Source organism: Elgaria multicarinata, chromosome 5 (assembly GCF_023053635.1).
Source record: "Elgaria multicarinata webbii isolate HBS135686 ecotype San Diego chromosome 5, rElgMul1.1.pri, whole genome shotgun sequence".
In the NCBI taxonomy this organism is placed as follows: Eukaryota; Metazoa; Chordata; class Lepidosauria; order Squamata; family Anguidae; genus Elgaria; species Elgaria multicarinata.
Window position 1 is genome coordinate 113,838,195 of NC_086175.1, and position 17,818 is coordinate 113,856,012.

The window sequence follows — 17,818 nt, forward strand, 5'->3', positions numbered from 1 at the left end:
TAATTAGGAGCAGATTTTCAAAACGGCAAAATATTAAAATTTATGCCTCTAATTTCAAAAGTGAATACGATTTTGCTTATTACAATTTTGAGTTTCTGAACTTGACCTTTCTGAGTATATCTCCAATCAAATCTTAACTATTTTATATCTGGTCATAGTGTAAAAATGTATTCTAGGCACATACAGATCTTAATAATAGTGGAACTTAATTTAGAAAACCCTTACTCTCTTAATTGGCAGCTCTCATGCATAAAGAAAAAAATGCCTAAGGGATTAGATGTAATACCTGGTGAGTAGAATATGCTAGTTGATAATGGCATCTGGCTGTTACTTTCTTTTAAGGAGCTCTAAAATTTGAATCTGGGTTCCTCCCACATCTACATTTCAAGTTTATCAAGTTGAAATGTGATACAGCTGCTTTTTACTTACCTTGTAAAGCATTGATATGTCTTCCAAAACATCATGTAGTTGTAGTTCATTTTATTACATGAAGAAATTAATTCTTTACACGCACTTAGTTTTCTACAAAAGAATCAGAATGTGAGATATTTATTTATTATTCCTTGGAAAGTTCAGAGTGGCTTAGAAGCTGTTACTCATAGTATATTATTGTTTGAATCTTAGAATACCCCTCCCTTTAATTTTATGCATTAGTGGTCGCAATATTAGTTAGCTTTCAGCTTACTTTTAAAATAATGACTAAAATTAATTGCACCTTTCTTCCTTCTATGTATCATCCTGATTCTGCTGGAATGTCTACTGAACTTCATGAAAACACCACTTGGTTTCCCCTCTGTTTTTATTGCAATTCAAATGGTATTTCCCTCCCAAATGGACTTAATGTAGCATTCCGAAAGATTCCCCCAAGGAGGTCCACCACAAATGGGTTCACCTATGGTCAGTAGGACAGGCTCTGAAACTCCTCAACCAGCTATGGGTGGTGTAGGTGCCGTCAGTAGCGGACCCGGTGGCTTTGGTAGAGGAAACCCAGGGGGCAGCTTTGAAGGACCTAACAAGCGTCGCAGATACTGAAACTTTTCATTTCATACTGTTGAGAAAATTGAATGACTATGTGGTGTTATGCCTTTATAATTTTAACTGTTACCTTGAAAACGGTTTTATTGTTAATGTAGTCATCAAACGGGGGTTTGTTTTTTTTTGGTAACCTTTAGATTTTTTTGTATTCAATCATAGGCTTTAGCATAGAGCAGAAATAATGTATGTCAGATGTTTGTGACTTCAGCAAAATATGTGACCATGCTGTGAAACTTACAATAAAATAGAAAAAAAATACTTTAAATGATTTTGAAACATCATTATGAATACTGTCCTCAACTTTAATTGTAAGTGTACGTTTTAGTTTTTCTTTATAACGCCTATCTTCTCAAAAGAAAATGCTTTATCCATTGTAACTGTACACAAATGAAAATGCAGCTTTCAATACTCACTAGAATAAATATTGAGGCTACAGCAGCTTTAGAACAACTGAAACATTTAATAAGCCATTATAGATCTGTTAATACAATAAAATATATGTTTCCAGCGTGTACAAACCTACTTGCAATGGGATTGTCATCACAATGTATTCTTTGTTCTACTTTCAAATAAAACTTTTTGAGTCTTGAAAGATCTCCAAGTAGTAAATTTTCACCTATAATTTTATAGTCATAGATTATTAATGGTAATCACTTTTCCAGAAACAAAAAAAGTCAGATCATACTGATTTATAGAACTTAACTGGTATTTGTTTTTAAAATGATATTTTGTTCTATAATGTAAGGACTTACAGTTGACTGTGTAGATCTGGAGTTGCATTTGTGGGAGGATTCATAGAGTATAAGTTGACTGTATTTTCCCAAGACTTTAACCTTCCTTGAAAAGTTTATTTTGTTTAATGCTTTTTCAAGTACTGTTGAAATTTCCATCTCACAACATGAAAGAAATTATCGTTCATATTTAGGAATTGACTTGTAGGTACAATTAATAATAATGTTTAGGTTTTGCATCAGGCAAAGTGTTCACAATTGTGCTTCATTTAAATACGTGTAATATTTTCAGTGGGATTCTTGGTCCATACTTTTCCTAGGTTTTTACAGGTATAATTGGAACTCCAGTTATAAAATCCATGTTAAGTATGGAGGGATGGGAAGATAACTGGCAAATACCAATATTTTGATCATATTGTGAAAGGTTTTTCAATACCATGAAAGTATTTGGTGAATTTTTATCAGAGTGTATTTTGAATTATATGGAAAACTTCTGTTACTGAATAAGCATGGCATGTTATGTGAGTGGAGTAAGGTTTTTCATCTGTAGTCAAGAATGTCACTGAATTCTGCCTGTGCTAAATTGATAGGAATGTTCACTTTTTAAGCAATTAGAAGAAAGAGATGGTTTTCCTGTAGTCGCGTGTATTTATCAAGGTAAGACAATGGCTTGACACTAGCAATTATATTTCATCGGTATAATATGGTGTAACATGATTGAAGAAATCCGTCCGTATTGACTGTGGGTGGGTATGTTTTTTCCATCCTGAATGCTGCTCAAACTAAAATCGCAAAATCTGATCCAAATGCTCATATTTGTACACTACTATTTCTTGGCTAGAAAAGTATATTACTAAAGGTTTTCCCTAGGTTATATTCTAAATGTATAGTACAGACAAAATACCTCCAATTTTTGAAATATTAGTGCTTGACTTACTAGTTCCCTTGAGTCATTTTTAGCATAACAAAATGACCACATGAAGGGCTGCTTGTGTAACTACATTTAAATCACAGTACACATAATTGTTAAACTGCTTCAAATGTTAAACAGAGTTTTTGTTTTGTTTCAAATAGCATGGCAGAAATGAAATGTAAATTAACTCAGAAATATCTCTCTATATATAAAACGCTTAGGTATGTTACCGTTTTGCCATGCCCACTTTGCCTTCAGGAATTCTAGAATGGCTTCAGCTGATACAGGTTGTTAAGCAACAGTAACAACGTGTAATGTCAGTCGATACAGGTTGCTAAGCTCATCACCCGACTCCTCCGGGCTTTCCGAGGTAATCCTACCCCCCTTTCTGCCTCCTTGCTCCCCCCCAATGAAGGGGGCAGCACCACAATCCGGAGCATGAGTGAGGCATGGCCCTTGGTGGCCAGGTGGGAGGCCCTTGCCTGCTGCGAGCCGAGGCCCCGGCCTAATCTCATGCGAGCTGGGCAGATGGCCCAAGGCTGACAGGAACCCCGGGGAGAGGGGGACACCTGCTCTACCTCCCTGCCCCCCAAGTGTGCCAGATGGCGTATCGGCGACCTCCAAATAGCCCGCGCCTCCTTCTGGTTCCGGGCTTTCCAAGGTAATCCTACCCCCCTTTCTGCCTCTTCGCTTCCTCCCCCCCCCACAAAGGGGGCAGCGCCACGGTCCGGAGCATGAAAGAGGCATGGCCTCTTGGTGGCCAGGTGGGAGGCTGCTCGCCTGCTGCGAATGAATAAATAAATAAAATGCGATGATATTTAATTAATAAACTTTAAGATATGCTACAACAGCGTAAGTTACATCGGGTACAGCTAGTATTTATTATTTATTTATTTATTTACAATACTTATATACCGCTCCCCATTGAAAATTTCAGAGCAGTGTACGAGATCAAATGAAAAAAAAAAACCCACCCCAGAATAAAACACTTAAAAAGAAGCAAATAGTGACTCATGGCTGGACATTAAGGAAAGGCTTCCTGGAATAATGCTGTTTTCAGGAGGCGCCGAAAGGAGTACAAATTTGGCACCTGCCTGACCTCCAGAGGCAGGGAATTCCACAGGAGGGGAGCCACCACGCTGAAGGCTCTTCCCCTGGTGGACTCCAATCAGAGGATGGATCTATGTGGAACCACCAGAGGCAGACCCTCGGATGACCTCAGTGACCGGGCAGGTTGGTAGTAGAGAAGGCACTCTCTCAGGTATCCTGATCCCAAGTTGTTAATATGCTAATCATTTTAAGAAATAATAGCTTCATCTTTACCTCAATTACTACTAAATTTTCTAAAGAAGGGAGATAGAGGTAATGTAAAATTCACAATTATAAAGAACAAGAAAATTCCTTTGAGAAATAAAAGAGTATTCACAATAGATTATTTACTGCTACTATCTCATTTATGGCTGGGAATAATGTGGCGTTTTTGCTGTTGAAATGTTTGAGGTTGTGTTGATATCAAATAGAAAATCTAGTAACTTGAGAGAAAGGCCTATCTTGGAGTGAGGCAAGTGGCTACTAGGAGGAGGGCTTTCTCCGCTGTGGCACCCCGGTTGTGGAATGAGCTCCTCAGAGAGTTTCACTTGGTGCCTACGCTGTACTCTTTTCGTCGCCAGCTGAAGACCTTTTTATTCTCTCAGTATTTTAACACTTAATTTTAACTTAAATTTAAATTTTACTGTTATAACTCTGTATTTTAATCTTATATCAATTTTGCTGCGTGGTTTTATACTGGTTGTGCTTTTTATACTGTATTTTGTATTTGTGTTTTTAACCTGTTGGTTGTTTTATTATGGTTTTAATTTTTGTGAACCGCCCAGAGAGCTTCGGCTATTGGGCGGTTTAAAAATTTAATAAATAAATAAATAATTGGAGTAGGTACTCCTGTATAATAAAGGAGCTAGATGTGGAAGGCAAATTTATAGGGTTATTGATGAAGTAGTTGCATAGTTCAGCAGATGAAATCTGCTGTTACTATGATTTCATATGAAATACTTTTATTAGTCATACATGCTTTCAAGAGTTTGATACACATCTATTTTTAAGATAGTTCTTATAAATACTATTGTCTTCAGTATACTTAATCACAGAAACAATGTGTTTGAACTGCAGTGATTGCATGCAATTTGATTGCACACTCATTTTGTGATGTATAAGGTATTTTACAAAAATACAACAATTTTCCGTTTAGTACTGAAAATCTTGGGTATGGTCTCATCAACCAAGTAAGAATTTACTTTTTGTAAACACAAATAATCTATTTTAGGACTAGACTGTTAAATCCAAATGCATATATCAGTTTTAGATGTGTTTTAAATTGGACCATGAGCTGGCATACCATGTTTCACTTAATATTATTTACACATTTTATAGTGGTGTCAGGAAGTGGTATAACTGAAGGGGGAAAAACAATCTGCTGCTTCCCAGTTTCCCTCTCACTGCAAGTCCCTTCCTTCCATCCCAAGCATTTTCTGAAGTTCCTCTGATTTTCAGGAGAGGCTTTATAAAGCAGCACAAGGTTACAGTGAAGAGGAGGTCGCAGAAAATCCACATTGCACAGATTTCCTTGTGTTCACATGGATGCCACCCATTGTGTGGAAGGGCCTATTGAGTACCTTGTATATTTTGTATTTGTAGTTGCAGATAATGCACAGGTTGTCACAGAAATGTTAAGTTCACCGATACTTGGGTATCCAGAAAAATTATTACTTCTTAAAAAGAAAAAGAATTACGACGTTTGATCCTTAAAATGAAACTGGAATTCTGACTGATACATTCCTTTGACAGTATTTGATTAATTTATACTTTGGAATGCCGTGTGACATGTGAATGTATTTGCGACTCAATTCATGAGCTCAACTTCACTTTTACATAAGAATTACTTGCTACTGCAAATATATTCCGAACAGGGGCTGTCCACATTACTTTTTCAAACTGGGAAACAAAAATTATATATATAAAAATAGGCTGCAATGTTGTATGCTCACTTGGTAGTAAGTGTCATTGAACTCAATGGAATGTACTTCTCATATGAAATGTGTAGAATTGCATTGTCGGTATTGTGAATCCAGCACTTCTCATCTGGTGTTCAATTCAGACATTACAGTAAACCTAGTTGTTCAAACGTTGATTTCTAATTGCAAGTTATGGCACGACAGTTTTGGAAATCATGCCATTATTTGGTGTGATGTCTGAATTGAGTCAGTCAGTGATATGTAAAGTTTTGCTGCCTATTTGCATTTCAAAAATTTCCATTTCAACGAAGTAAATTGAACAATCTGCAAAAAGGTTTTCAGATATTTTTAATGTGGCTAAGATTAAAACATAGTTACATAAATATTTTTTTATTTTTTATGTTTAATTTTTTGTTAACTTTAATGCCATTTTCTATTTTGGAGTTGCTGCAAAGAACTGTGACTATTTCCTACCTCTTTTTGAAATTTTTGAACAGACGAGCGTGTTCAAAGCTAGTATCCAGATTAAAGCAAATTGTACATTAATATTGTGCATGTGCTAAATTAGGAAAATGTTTATTGAACGTAACTTAATAGTTGGTATGTTAGAAATTATGCTGTGAATGTGTCATCCTATTGTAGCATCTTAGTGATATTATCTGTTGTCCTGGGATTGAGTCAAGTGAAATTGCGTAGGAATTCCGTTAGAATCATTCTGATGTAAGAATATTTTCCTGTGTGTGTTTATGACTTGTGAATATTACATATTGTAATTATATGTACATTTTTAACATGTGCCCAGGCAGCCTTCCCCAACCTGATACCCTCTACAATTCTCATCCTTCTCTATCAACTAAAGTTTTCATGGATATTTGATCTAGGATTGTTCTAGTGCCTTTTCCCACTGGTTAGACCACTGTTCCTTGCTGTCATGAAGAATTACTAAAATGAAGGCTCAGTTCAGACAATATGTTAGTCAACGCAGTGTGAAAACTCAACTTAATGGTTGAGTTTTTAGGAGCTTCTCCCCACACAACATGTTCTAATTCCACTGTTGTGTGACTGTGGGCTACCATGGAGTTGAGTAAAATCCATCATGATGTTTGATTGACAGTTCCTCCACCGTCTCCCCTCCCCCAGTCCTTCTGACAACACATTTCTCAATGTGTTATTATACCAGACAGCACTTTTCTCAATGGTGGTGTAAAAACTCCCCATGGAGTTCACCATTGAGAAACTTGTTGTCTGAACTGAGCTGAAGAGTTGCAGTGATAAAACAATTGAGATGAGTTATTGTTGAAGTGAATACAAACACAGGCTGAATGTGACAAAAAGATTAGACTGTACTCTTTGGCTGCATTCGGACAACACAATAGTCAATGGCGGGTTAATATTCAACTCCATAGTTGATTATCGAGGTACTCTCCACAAAATAAGGTTATAATCAGCTGTGGTGAGGATTTAGGCCAGCATCAAGTTGACTATTAGTCAGTGTTGTGTTTGATTGACACATCCCCCACCCTCTGTCCCCCCTCAGTCCTCCCACTGGTATACCATCAGCCATTGTGAGTTCTGCCAGTTGGACTAGAGTGGTAGCCGTTGCTTTTGCTGGGGGACTCTGTAGTTGCCGAAAATAGCCAACTGTGTGCAACAAAATAATCAATGGTGCACAACATGATAGCCAGAGTTTTAGATAATCAACTCTGCACAGCGTTGGTTATTTGCATTGGTTATTTCAGCTGAATAACCAGTCATGGTATGAAAAAGTCCTGACAGACGACACAATCAACCATTTACTATTTAACCCACTGTTAGTTATTGTGTCATCCGAACCCAATCTATGGCAGTGACGATGGCAAAGGCATTCAGCAGAATTGATCAGAATAATATGTGACTTGCCCAGTGCCTGATCTGATGATAATGTTTGCTTGATAACTTGTTATGTTTGTCGATCACTTTTCAGATAAAGTCATGTGCATTTGATTGAACTTTGAATCCCCTTTGATAGTATCTGCATCAGAAGTTTCCTCAGCCCCATCTTATTGCTCCCTCTGAGATGAATTTCAGTTGTTGCAGCCTGATGACGTGGGCATGCTCCTTGTGGTAGCCTGGACAGCCTTACCATATTCTGGATCCTCGCTCTTCCTGACTGATTCTAACTAAGAGAGCCTGGCTGAAGTCATTAAGCTGATAATTAATATCTCTCTTGAGAAGAATGGTCCCGGTCCTCTAAAGGAGGCTATATTGTGACCACCTAATAAAGCCCTCCTTGGATCTTTCAGATTCAGGAGTGTACCAGTCATTCTTGAATTTATGATTTTGGGGCAAGATGATACAGTGATGATGATGGGCCAGATCCAGGCTCTCTAGGATGATACTGATTTTCTGGATCTATTTCAATCTGACCTGGTTTGGGGACAGAGATTTGCTTGTCATACTGGTGGAGAAAAGAAATACAGGGGATAATCAGTCCTTTATTGATTCTCATTGCCCTTTCAGTGGCTATCAGTACCATAGTATCCTTCTACATATCTTGGCAGGGTTGAAGTAGGTGGCACTGATTTGCAGGTGTTCTGCTTCTGCCTAGTGAGCAAGTTTAAAAAAATCTTCCTGTGGGAATCCATTTTCTCTACCCTGTGGGGTGCTGACTTTTATTTTGTCCATATGCTTTTTAATATTTGCACGAAAACACTGGATGAGGACAGTGCCATTGTTATACTAATGGCTCTTAATTACATGTTTTCTTTCCCTCAAATTCCAGTGAGCCAGTGAAATTCCTAAACCATTGCTTGGAATCAATAATGGCTAGGTGAAGGTCAATAAACTGACGCTTAGTTCAGAAAAGACATAGGGATGGGTGCTGGGATTGACTGGTGAATCACCTACGCTCATTGGGTACACATTCCTTATGAAAGCAGCAGGTCCACAGCTTGAAGATAATTCTGGACCTTGGCTATTTTATTTATAACCAAGATCCAGGAGTTTAACAAATAGCCTATAACAAAATGTTTTCAAGGCAGCCCACAAAATGGTTATAGGGTCTCAGATGGCTGCCATGACCAGTAGTACCTTTTTTTTTTTTTGGCTGTGTCTCATTGTTATCATCTTTATCAAGATGTTGCCTTGGTCAGTCATGTCATATTAGTTTCTAGGTTGGATTACTGAAATTCACTTTACATAGAGCTATCTTTGAAGACTATAATATAACCACCAGCACTTCAGCTTCTAAAGCCAGGGAAGTAACTATATTATAGCATAATCTGATAATTAATATAAAATCTCAGTTTTATGAATGCTTTTTAGAACCTCAAAAACAGGTAAGCCATTTTATCTAATCTGATTTTATACCATTTTATGGAACTGGTTGCCTGCTTTATGTGAAGTTTTAATCAAGGAAATGTCATCTAAAGTTTGAGTTACCATTGTTAAAGGATAAACAAGGGAACACTTTGAAGTACGCTTCTTGGATTTAGCAATGAAAGGGTAGTCATAGCATATTCTTGTGGAGAGGAAAAAACATAATGGAAGTTTCTGCAACATCCTGAGTGAAAATTGCCAGTACCAAGACTTATTGCTAATATAAATTTTGAGCTCACCATTTATTAAGTATTGGAGGACAAGAACTTGTAGTAGCTAGATTGGAAATGGTTGGAGTTCTACATTGCATTTTTGGGTCCAACTAAACATGGGGAGAGATATTTGTTAGGTTTGCATTTTAATGAGAACCTATCCAGTATGCACTTCCTGAACCAATACATGAACTGAAACACAATTATCCTTTGATGTTCACATTTCACTGAATTCTTCAGTGCAATTCTCCAGTCAAAAATGCATGTCTTGGCTGGGAGGGGGAGTGTGCACAAAAATGTATATTATTATTATTATTATTATTATTATTATTATTATTTATTTATTTATTTATTTATTTATATAGCACCATCAATGTACATGGTGCTGTACAGAGTAAAACAGTAAATAGCAAGATTCTGCCGCATAGGCTTACAATCTAATAAAATCATAGTAAAACAATAAGGAGGGGAAGAGAAGGCAAACAAATATTGAAAAATGTTTAAAATGCATTATAATTGGAGAAATTTCTTGCAAAAATGCATATATTAGGGGAAATGCCACACGAAATATGTGTATTTGGAGATGTATAAGTGTAGGATTTTTTATACAAACTGAAAATAATTCACAAATTGATGCAGAAACAGGAATTGTGACCAGAAAAGTTTGAAACTGGAATTTACAGATTTGTTCATCCCTTTGCTCTACTGATCTTAGCTACTGTACAAAGTGGTGTTTCCAAAGGGGCTTAGGAAAAAGGCTTAGGAAGTATTACAATCCAGGGTCCAAATCTTTTACCATTCCCTATTGGTTCTTTCTTACTTGCTTTACAAAAGAAACATTATTTTACAAGATTTTTCAGATCATATGCTACTGAGCTATCGTCAGCATATTAATTGAGGTATAGAACACAATATAGATTTATCTTATATCCAAAGATAAGAGTAATCTTAATACTTTGTCTGTTGAACTCTTTTATTACCTAATATCAGTTTATTGAAGGCAATCAAATACAGGTTTTAGCCAATTACATAGACAAAAGTTACAAACAGAGTATAAAAGCGTGTCATATAAAAAAGAATAGATAAAATGTTATAAAATGTTAAAACATACATACACATACAACTAAAACCTTACATGTTAAAATATTAAAACATACATGTGCATATAATTAAAACCTTACATCTCAAGGCAGGCCACATGAGTTTGTCTAAGCTGAGCAGCCTTCACAGCAAATTTGGCTGTGTTAAACATTACAAACCTGTCTGTACTGGACAGTAGATATTTGACTTTGTCCAAATCACTGAGGGTAGGAATCACCCTTAAGAGCTTCTCTAAATATTTTTCCCGAGGTGTTTCATACAGTTTGCATTGTAGCATATAATGTATGGTGTCCTCTGCCCATTGGCTGCCACAGATGCATAGGTGCTGATCTCTGGGGGTATTCCCTAATATTAATATCCATACTCTTAAGATAAGCATAGGTTAAGGGGGGCATTTTTCAGTACTGGCCAATAGAGTAAATCAGGCTATATAGGAATATTTTTCATAATAGGAATCAGATTACTTTTCTCCTGCAGTGTGTTTGCACTGGGCCTTTAAACTGTTGCACCCTTTTACGTTTTGCTATACCACTCTTGGTACCTTGAGGAGAAAAAGGATGGGTGGGATAGTTTTCAGTCAACAAACAGCTGAGAAGAAATGGGTTAAGCAGTTTCCTGTCATGGTCCTTCACTCAACTGGAAGACACTGCCACCACCAGAGGAAGGAATTGCATTTGTTTACTGGCTGTATTTTAAATAAATGAATGAATAAATAAATAAATGCCAGAATTACGCCTTTTGTGTACAATGAGTGAGAAAGGGTTTTTTAAAAAGTGTTTATTATGATTTTTTCCAAACATTTACAACAAAGCATAATCAAGTAATTTGAATGATTGATTGGTTATGGATTGATCGGATATTGTCTTAGCATTGGGAATGTGTTGTACAATCATGCTGATTTCATTAAATGTGTATCAGAATACTTTCACAATTGGGTCACCGCCACTCGTGTCAATTTTTGTAAACATATGCATTTTTAGCATGACTTTCAGATAAATATATTCCCTAACCTGTTCCACAGTAAAATTACAGATAAGTATAGGATGTCCTGTGAACATTTAATAGAGAGGAGCTTTTGTGTTTGGCTTCAAGCAAACTACATTTTACAAGAATATTTTGTCTACATTTTGTCTACCAGAAGATGTTAATGGTTAGAAAAAACTGCAGGAGGCAGGAATGATTATTGTGAAATGTATAATTGGCTTGATCTGTTTCATTTAACCCTTAATCAGCCCTTCATATAATTTACATAAATGATCAAGCTATTTGTGCTGGTATGATGTACTAATTTTGGGATTAAAGTTGTATGTACACAGGTAACCTTCATTTATTAAAAACACCTTGAGCAGTTACCTTCAATATTTTTGCAGTATACTGAAATGAAGGTAGGTGAACAGTTTTATGGCTTAAATAAGATTAATCTGGGTGATTTAATGGAGCATAGCACATGAATAACTTTCCAATACTGTATTTTTACCTTAATTTTTAAATTTATCCTTATTAGTTGCAAAGGTAATACATAGCTAATTGTCAAACTTGAGTATTTTTTCTTTCACACTTTGGCAGTAGAACAGTTTTATCTTTCTAAGTTATACCTTCAAATTTCTTGGATGTCTAAAATGATTTCTATTTTAGTTCCTTTAAAGTTCATGGAGAATTTTTTTTTGGCCTTCCTGAGGGTGGTTCTCTTTTTATTAACCACCCTGATATGTTTTGGATTGTTAAAAAGCAGTCTTGGACTCAAAAGCCCTCACGTCATGGTCTGAGGACACATGATGCAGCTGCCTTCCTGAAGCTAAGCAGGTTTGCGGCTGGTCAGTGACTGGATGGGAGAATGCCTGGAAAAGCCATGTATGCTATCTAGGGTTTCTTGATGGTAGCAATGGGATAGAATAAATAAATTAAAAATAATGATGTAAGAATTACCTTATTTTGGGTGGCTGGTTGATATGCCTGTCCTGTTTTCTTTATTACATTTACAAGTAAACTGCAGGATACCCTGCACATTCTGTGTTTGTTTTTGTAGGACAAAAAATGTAACAATTCAGAAATAAACTCTTGACATGGCTGTTCTATCAGCTTAATTTCCTGCTGCTGCCAGACTGGGGCATAGAACCCTTTAAAGAAAGGAGGGTACTGAAAAATATGCTGTTTAGATCATGGATTAAATGTAGAGAAATATCTGCCAACATACGTTGCAGCTTCCTTTTCCAGACTGGGTCCTCTAGATCCCATCCCATTTGGCTAAACACACACACGCACGAGATTTATTTATTTTTTGGGTTGATTTGGAACAAACACAACCAACTTAGCTACGCAAGCAGCCTCAGAACATGAATGGACACACACATGGTGTTATGAGTTGATATGCATAATAGACAAAGGCTCATAACTCAGTGGCAGAGCACGTGCTTTGCATGCAGAAGATCTCAGGTTCAGTCTCCAGCTTCTGAGCTAAATGGAGCAATGGTCCGATTCTATGTAAAGCAGCTTCCTATTTTCATAGAAGATCAAAAGCTCTGTAAAACCTTAAGATAACTGTGGACCTATTACCTTTAAATTGTCACTGTAAATGGGTTGTGGCTTTGGGCTTTCTATTGAGAACAGGCTCAATAAAGGTAATCAGGGCTATAATAGATTAATGCAACATGAACTACAACTGATATGGAAAATGGGGATAGAGTAGAGCATTCTTATTTTAAAGACAGTTGCTATATTGTTTGCCTCAGATTTAAAAAAAAACGAAAGTAGGGAACAAGTCACTGGGCCTGTTTGTACCTTACAACAGCCCACCGTGATTTAATTTATTTGTGGGGGCTGTTGCATTGTGCAGGGGGAGCATCGTTGCATTTTTGTCTTACCCTCAAACATACTTGCATGACACAACAAGCTGGCTGTCCCTGCGTGCCATGTAAAAATGGTGACTGAAGGTGCACAGCACAACATGACAGGCCCCGTTAGTAAATAAAACCATGGTGGACTGTCATGTTATGCGAACAAGGTCACTGTCTGCAGCCCTCTGCCTCTTTTTTAGTTATATAGATCACTTTCTCAGGCAGAACAAAAAGGCTTAACTTATTTCAGTATTGATACTGCCTGCATTTTTATCACTTTAAACTGGTAAAGGCCTGGCTCAAAAGATACTTTAACCTTTTAGTATGTTGACTTTCAGGTTATTAAGTGTTGTACTTAACCCATTTGTATGCAAATAGCTCATAATGAGGCAAGATTATTGTTCAAGGCCATGCACCTTTAAGCATTTATTAACGCTCTATTTTTTTTACATTGGCTAAATTAACTTGTGACACAATGGTCAGAATCCAATGGGGCATTTATGCTGTGCTGATTCCTTTCTGACTCACTGATTTCCTTCTGCAAGCGATGGGTCCTGCAGAAGCTATAACTCAGGATTTCTGAGACTTTTTGAGTTGACCTAATAAATGTATTAAACTAAAATGGATTTTAGAGTTTTTGTATGGCCACCAGGCTTTTTGCTGTTCTGTTACATCCAATAAATAATAATAATAATAATAATAATAATAATAATAATAATAATAATAATAAATTGTCTATCCAATGCAAAAGTTAATGTTGATGTAGCAGGATGTTCTTTAGCTTACAGTATAGCAGAACAACAGTGAGCTCGGTTTCATTTGAAATATTTTAGTTCATCATACCTATTTTTTTTTAAAAAAATCTGATGTTCCAGACCTCAAGCAGTATTCTCCTGTGACTTCCATATTTCATATGTTATGTGAAAAGATGAAATTCAGTAATACCCTCTTTAGTGTACATTTTACTTTATGTGCATATATTTATGAATTAAACCATAAATTTATCCTTATTAGATATTTTTGAACAGAGGACTATAAAGTATAGGAGAGTGTGAACAAAACTAAACCATAAATATCTGCAGTGGCAAACAGCTTCTCCTTTCCCTGTCATTCTTGCACATGCATGGCGTGGCTTAAGAAGTTAGAGCTCCAGAAAGCCTGCTTCAGTCAAAGGTAAGAATAAAAAGATACAGAAAGGTGGCATGAAGAACCTTGAGTTTCACTATTTGTAATATGGAAGCTGAAAGAATTGTGAAAATTCCATGCTATAGTGTTCTTTTGCCTGGGAAACTGTGCATATAATGTTTTGAAGGGTGTTTTTGTTGATGTTTGCCTAGAATTCTGGCATTTTGTTTCCCTAAAACTATACTTTCCCCCAAGCCAGTGTCAGTTTAAGATTCTCCTATACATTTTTGTAGGAAGCGAAAGAGATATTTTTCTGCACTGTACGTAAAAAGTAGATTTAAAATGATCTTTACTAGATTTCATTTTCATCTGGATTGGAAAGGCTTGCTGCAACTGCCAGGGTGTTAATATGTGAGGGTTACTAAAGGAGTAAGGATATTCTCCCTTATTGAATGTGTGTCTTGTTTCATAACCTCTTCACAGCTCTGTAACTTTAGAACCATCAAAGCATGAGTAAAACAGAATAAATTATTCTATTGATAGGCAAAATGTGGATTGTATGTTGAAAGTGTGACACACATCCTCCAAATGAGGACTTCTATTCCTGCAATTGTGGTCATCTGACAAAATAATGATTTGATGTTTGTTTAAAAGATTTTCCCAGCCAATTGTTTTATTCGTTCATAAATTTCTAGTAGGAACATTCAAAAGGAACCAATCCTGTCCTTGGGCTTTGAAGACTTATATATGCAGCTTATATTGTTAATTTGCTAATTCGTCAACTCTCAGAAAAAAATACATTTCATGCTTATATGAACTTCGAAGTTTAAAACTCTTTGTCGCATATCAATATTGATATTTCATTTTTCAATCTAGTAGATATGAAAGATTACGTAGTACTTTGAGTGCCTTGTGCTCTCGCTTTAGTTCTGCTAGAGAAACACGAGCAGAACTCTGCTTCTGCAACAAGCGCTCCTGGCCCATCCTCCCCACTTCCCTGACTCAGAAAAGCTGCTCTTGAAGGATCTTCTGCAACAAGGTGGGATGGGTGAGTGGGGGACTTTAGTAGGAAAAGAAATTGGTGATTTGGGGTGGTGGTGGACCTCTTGCCTCACACAAAGCAACCTTTGGATCTAAGCCAAAGTCTTTTGGGTCTACAGGTGTGTTTCCAGTCATTTCAGGTGGACATAATTCGGCCTTAAAGGCATGCCATTTTTTCGACTTGTTGCAAGCTACAGTTTCATGGGGAAAAACCTATAAGCAAATAACTTGTGGCATTCTTATTTTTGTAAATATGTTTGCTATCCCAAATTCTGTTTTAGATTGACCTTTGTTTTTGAGTTAATTGATGTTTTAAGCAAAATTGCTTAATAAAGTGTGTTAAATCTTTATATAGCTTTGTGAAATAGAGCTTGTGAAATATGGCCATGATAGAGAAGAAGAAAAGTCAGAATACTTGCTGTATGAGGAGGAAATATTAACCTTTTCTTTTTTAAAACCTCTTCAAAATATTTAGTTTTTTTTTCTTAACTCGCAAAGAAGTTTCTGTCAGACACTAAAATAATTTATTCAAAGAAATTCACAGAAAAATAAACTTCATTATAAGAGAGACAGATGTATTCCATTCATATTGCTTTATTTGGTCCAACAGAGACTAAATTCACAACACTTTAGTCTAAAACTGCGAACTGTTTAAAGCCCATCCTAGATGTTATAGGGAAACAAATGACAAATGACATAACAAACAGATAATGATTCGATATGATATCATTGGGCATGATTTGATATGATATCATTGTATTAAGTGCTTTTCTTTGCCTACCTCTGCTTTGTTTTCTGCCACTTGCAGGGGATGGAGATGCCAATATCGCATCACATCTTGCTTATAGTTCTTCACAGCAACGTGATACTAAGAACATGGGTTAGTTTTCCCATAATGTATAAATAGGCCCTCATTGTTTGTGGATGGCTCTGTGGCAGTGTTCAAACACTTAAATTAGTTCTGTTTAGTTCTCCTTTTGGTTTCTGAATATTATGTTGTCAAAACAGTATTTATTTACTTCATCTGGTTTCAGTAGGTATATTTTTGTTAAAAGGAGAAAAATTTGATCATAAAAGGATAATTAGGATAACTATTCAAAATAAAGAATAGATTCCTATGCTATAGCAATGGCCAGCCTTTTTGGCAAGCGTGAATCAAGCATGAAATAGTGCCATTGTAGTGGACTCCTCACTATAGAAACTGTATGTGTCTTCACCATGACTTGAGTTTGGTTTGTGTGCAGTCTCTTCCGCTAGAAAACAAGGCAGTAGCATTGAATTGGACATGCAAAGAGAAGTAAAGGCTTGCCAGTGTGCTAGTATAGGCCCAATAAGCTTTTCTGCTTTTGGCCAGACCTGTCAGAAACTTTTAGTGGCTGTGCCACGTGTGGTAGCTCTGTTGCAGGTTGACTAAACACAATATAAATGTGAAAATATTTGTTACCTTCATACCATTACTATTCGTTGTGTCTGACCAGTATTGAATCGGTTAATGCAGCTTACATGAGGTTTCAGTTACGCAACTCCCCCTGTGCTTCTCAGACATGGATTTTTTCCTTTCATTGTGGACAAGTTCTGATTGTAAAACAGTTCCTTCTCCTGGTAATAGAGTCCACATCAGTGGAACATCATATTTTGCTCAACTGTTATGCTAGATAATTTTCATGCAAATTTTGTAATAATCAGGTGGGTGAGAATTATAACTGAAACTTTTAAATTTAATATATTAAGAGACAAATAGAAGGGAGTCGTCTTTTTTCTGAAATGGTAATAATCCTGAGACTTTAAAATAAGCACTGAGAAAGGCTGAAAAATTAAGGAAGCTTTTAAAATATAGTATTGAATGTATAGTGACTTTGCTTCAGTGTAATATTGTTAAATTTAAATATAAGGCTCTGGAACTGAAAGCAATCTACACAAGAACTTCGTATTTTTAAGTCCTGTGCGGTGCCATTTCTGTGTAAACTTCTGTTTCACCATAGCTGCTTCAGGAAGTAAAGGGGATTACAGCCTCAGGTGTGGATTTTGTTGCTTTAGAGGACCACAAACAGCTGAAAAGCAGTTAATATGCACATCTCAAGAGTCTTAACTCCCAACAATAGGTACAGTATACAGTAAAGTAACCTTCCCCACTGGTGCCTTCCGGTTGTGTTGCCAATGGGCATGCTGACTGGGAAGGCTGCAATAAAGCAATGCAAGATAATAGGATGGTTTGTATCCGGTGGTGTCCTGCCAGTGGAATAGACACCACTGGCAGGTGGAATTTACCCCCGTGTGCCCTCCAAATCTGCTCAGCAGTGTGGGGGACCCTTTGGAGCGGGGTTGGGGAGTTGAATGGGAGAGGAGGGTAAAGGAAATTCCCAAACTGTATTGCCGGCAGAAATGGGCAGCAAGACAGAGGTTTAAAACTTACTAGCTTCTATTTGAAATAGTAGTTAAACCAACTTTATAAGTTAGTACA

The 17,818-nt window shown here is 36.6% G+C and overlaps 1 protein-coding gene across 5 annotated transcripts in view; it reads left to right on the top strand.

Annotated features, from left to right (window-relative positions):
* PSPC1 (paraspeckle component 1) overlaps window positions 1–17,818 on the top strand; it is a 64,119-nt gene that overhangs the window by 34,863 nt on the left and 11,438 nt on the right. The window contains exon 9 of one of the 5 annotated variants that reach the window (XM_063127059.1): window positions 847–1,639. The exons of the other annotated variants lie outside the window; for them this stretch is intronic. Within the exon in view, the coding sequence (XP_062983129.1) occupies window positions 847–1,032 (186 nt within the window). The 3' untranslated portion in view covers window positions 1,033–1,639. Of the gene's footprint in view, window positions 1–846; window positions 1,640–17,818 lie in introns of those variants that run through there. 5 annotated transcript variants of the gene reach the window in all.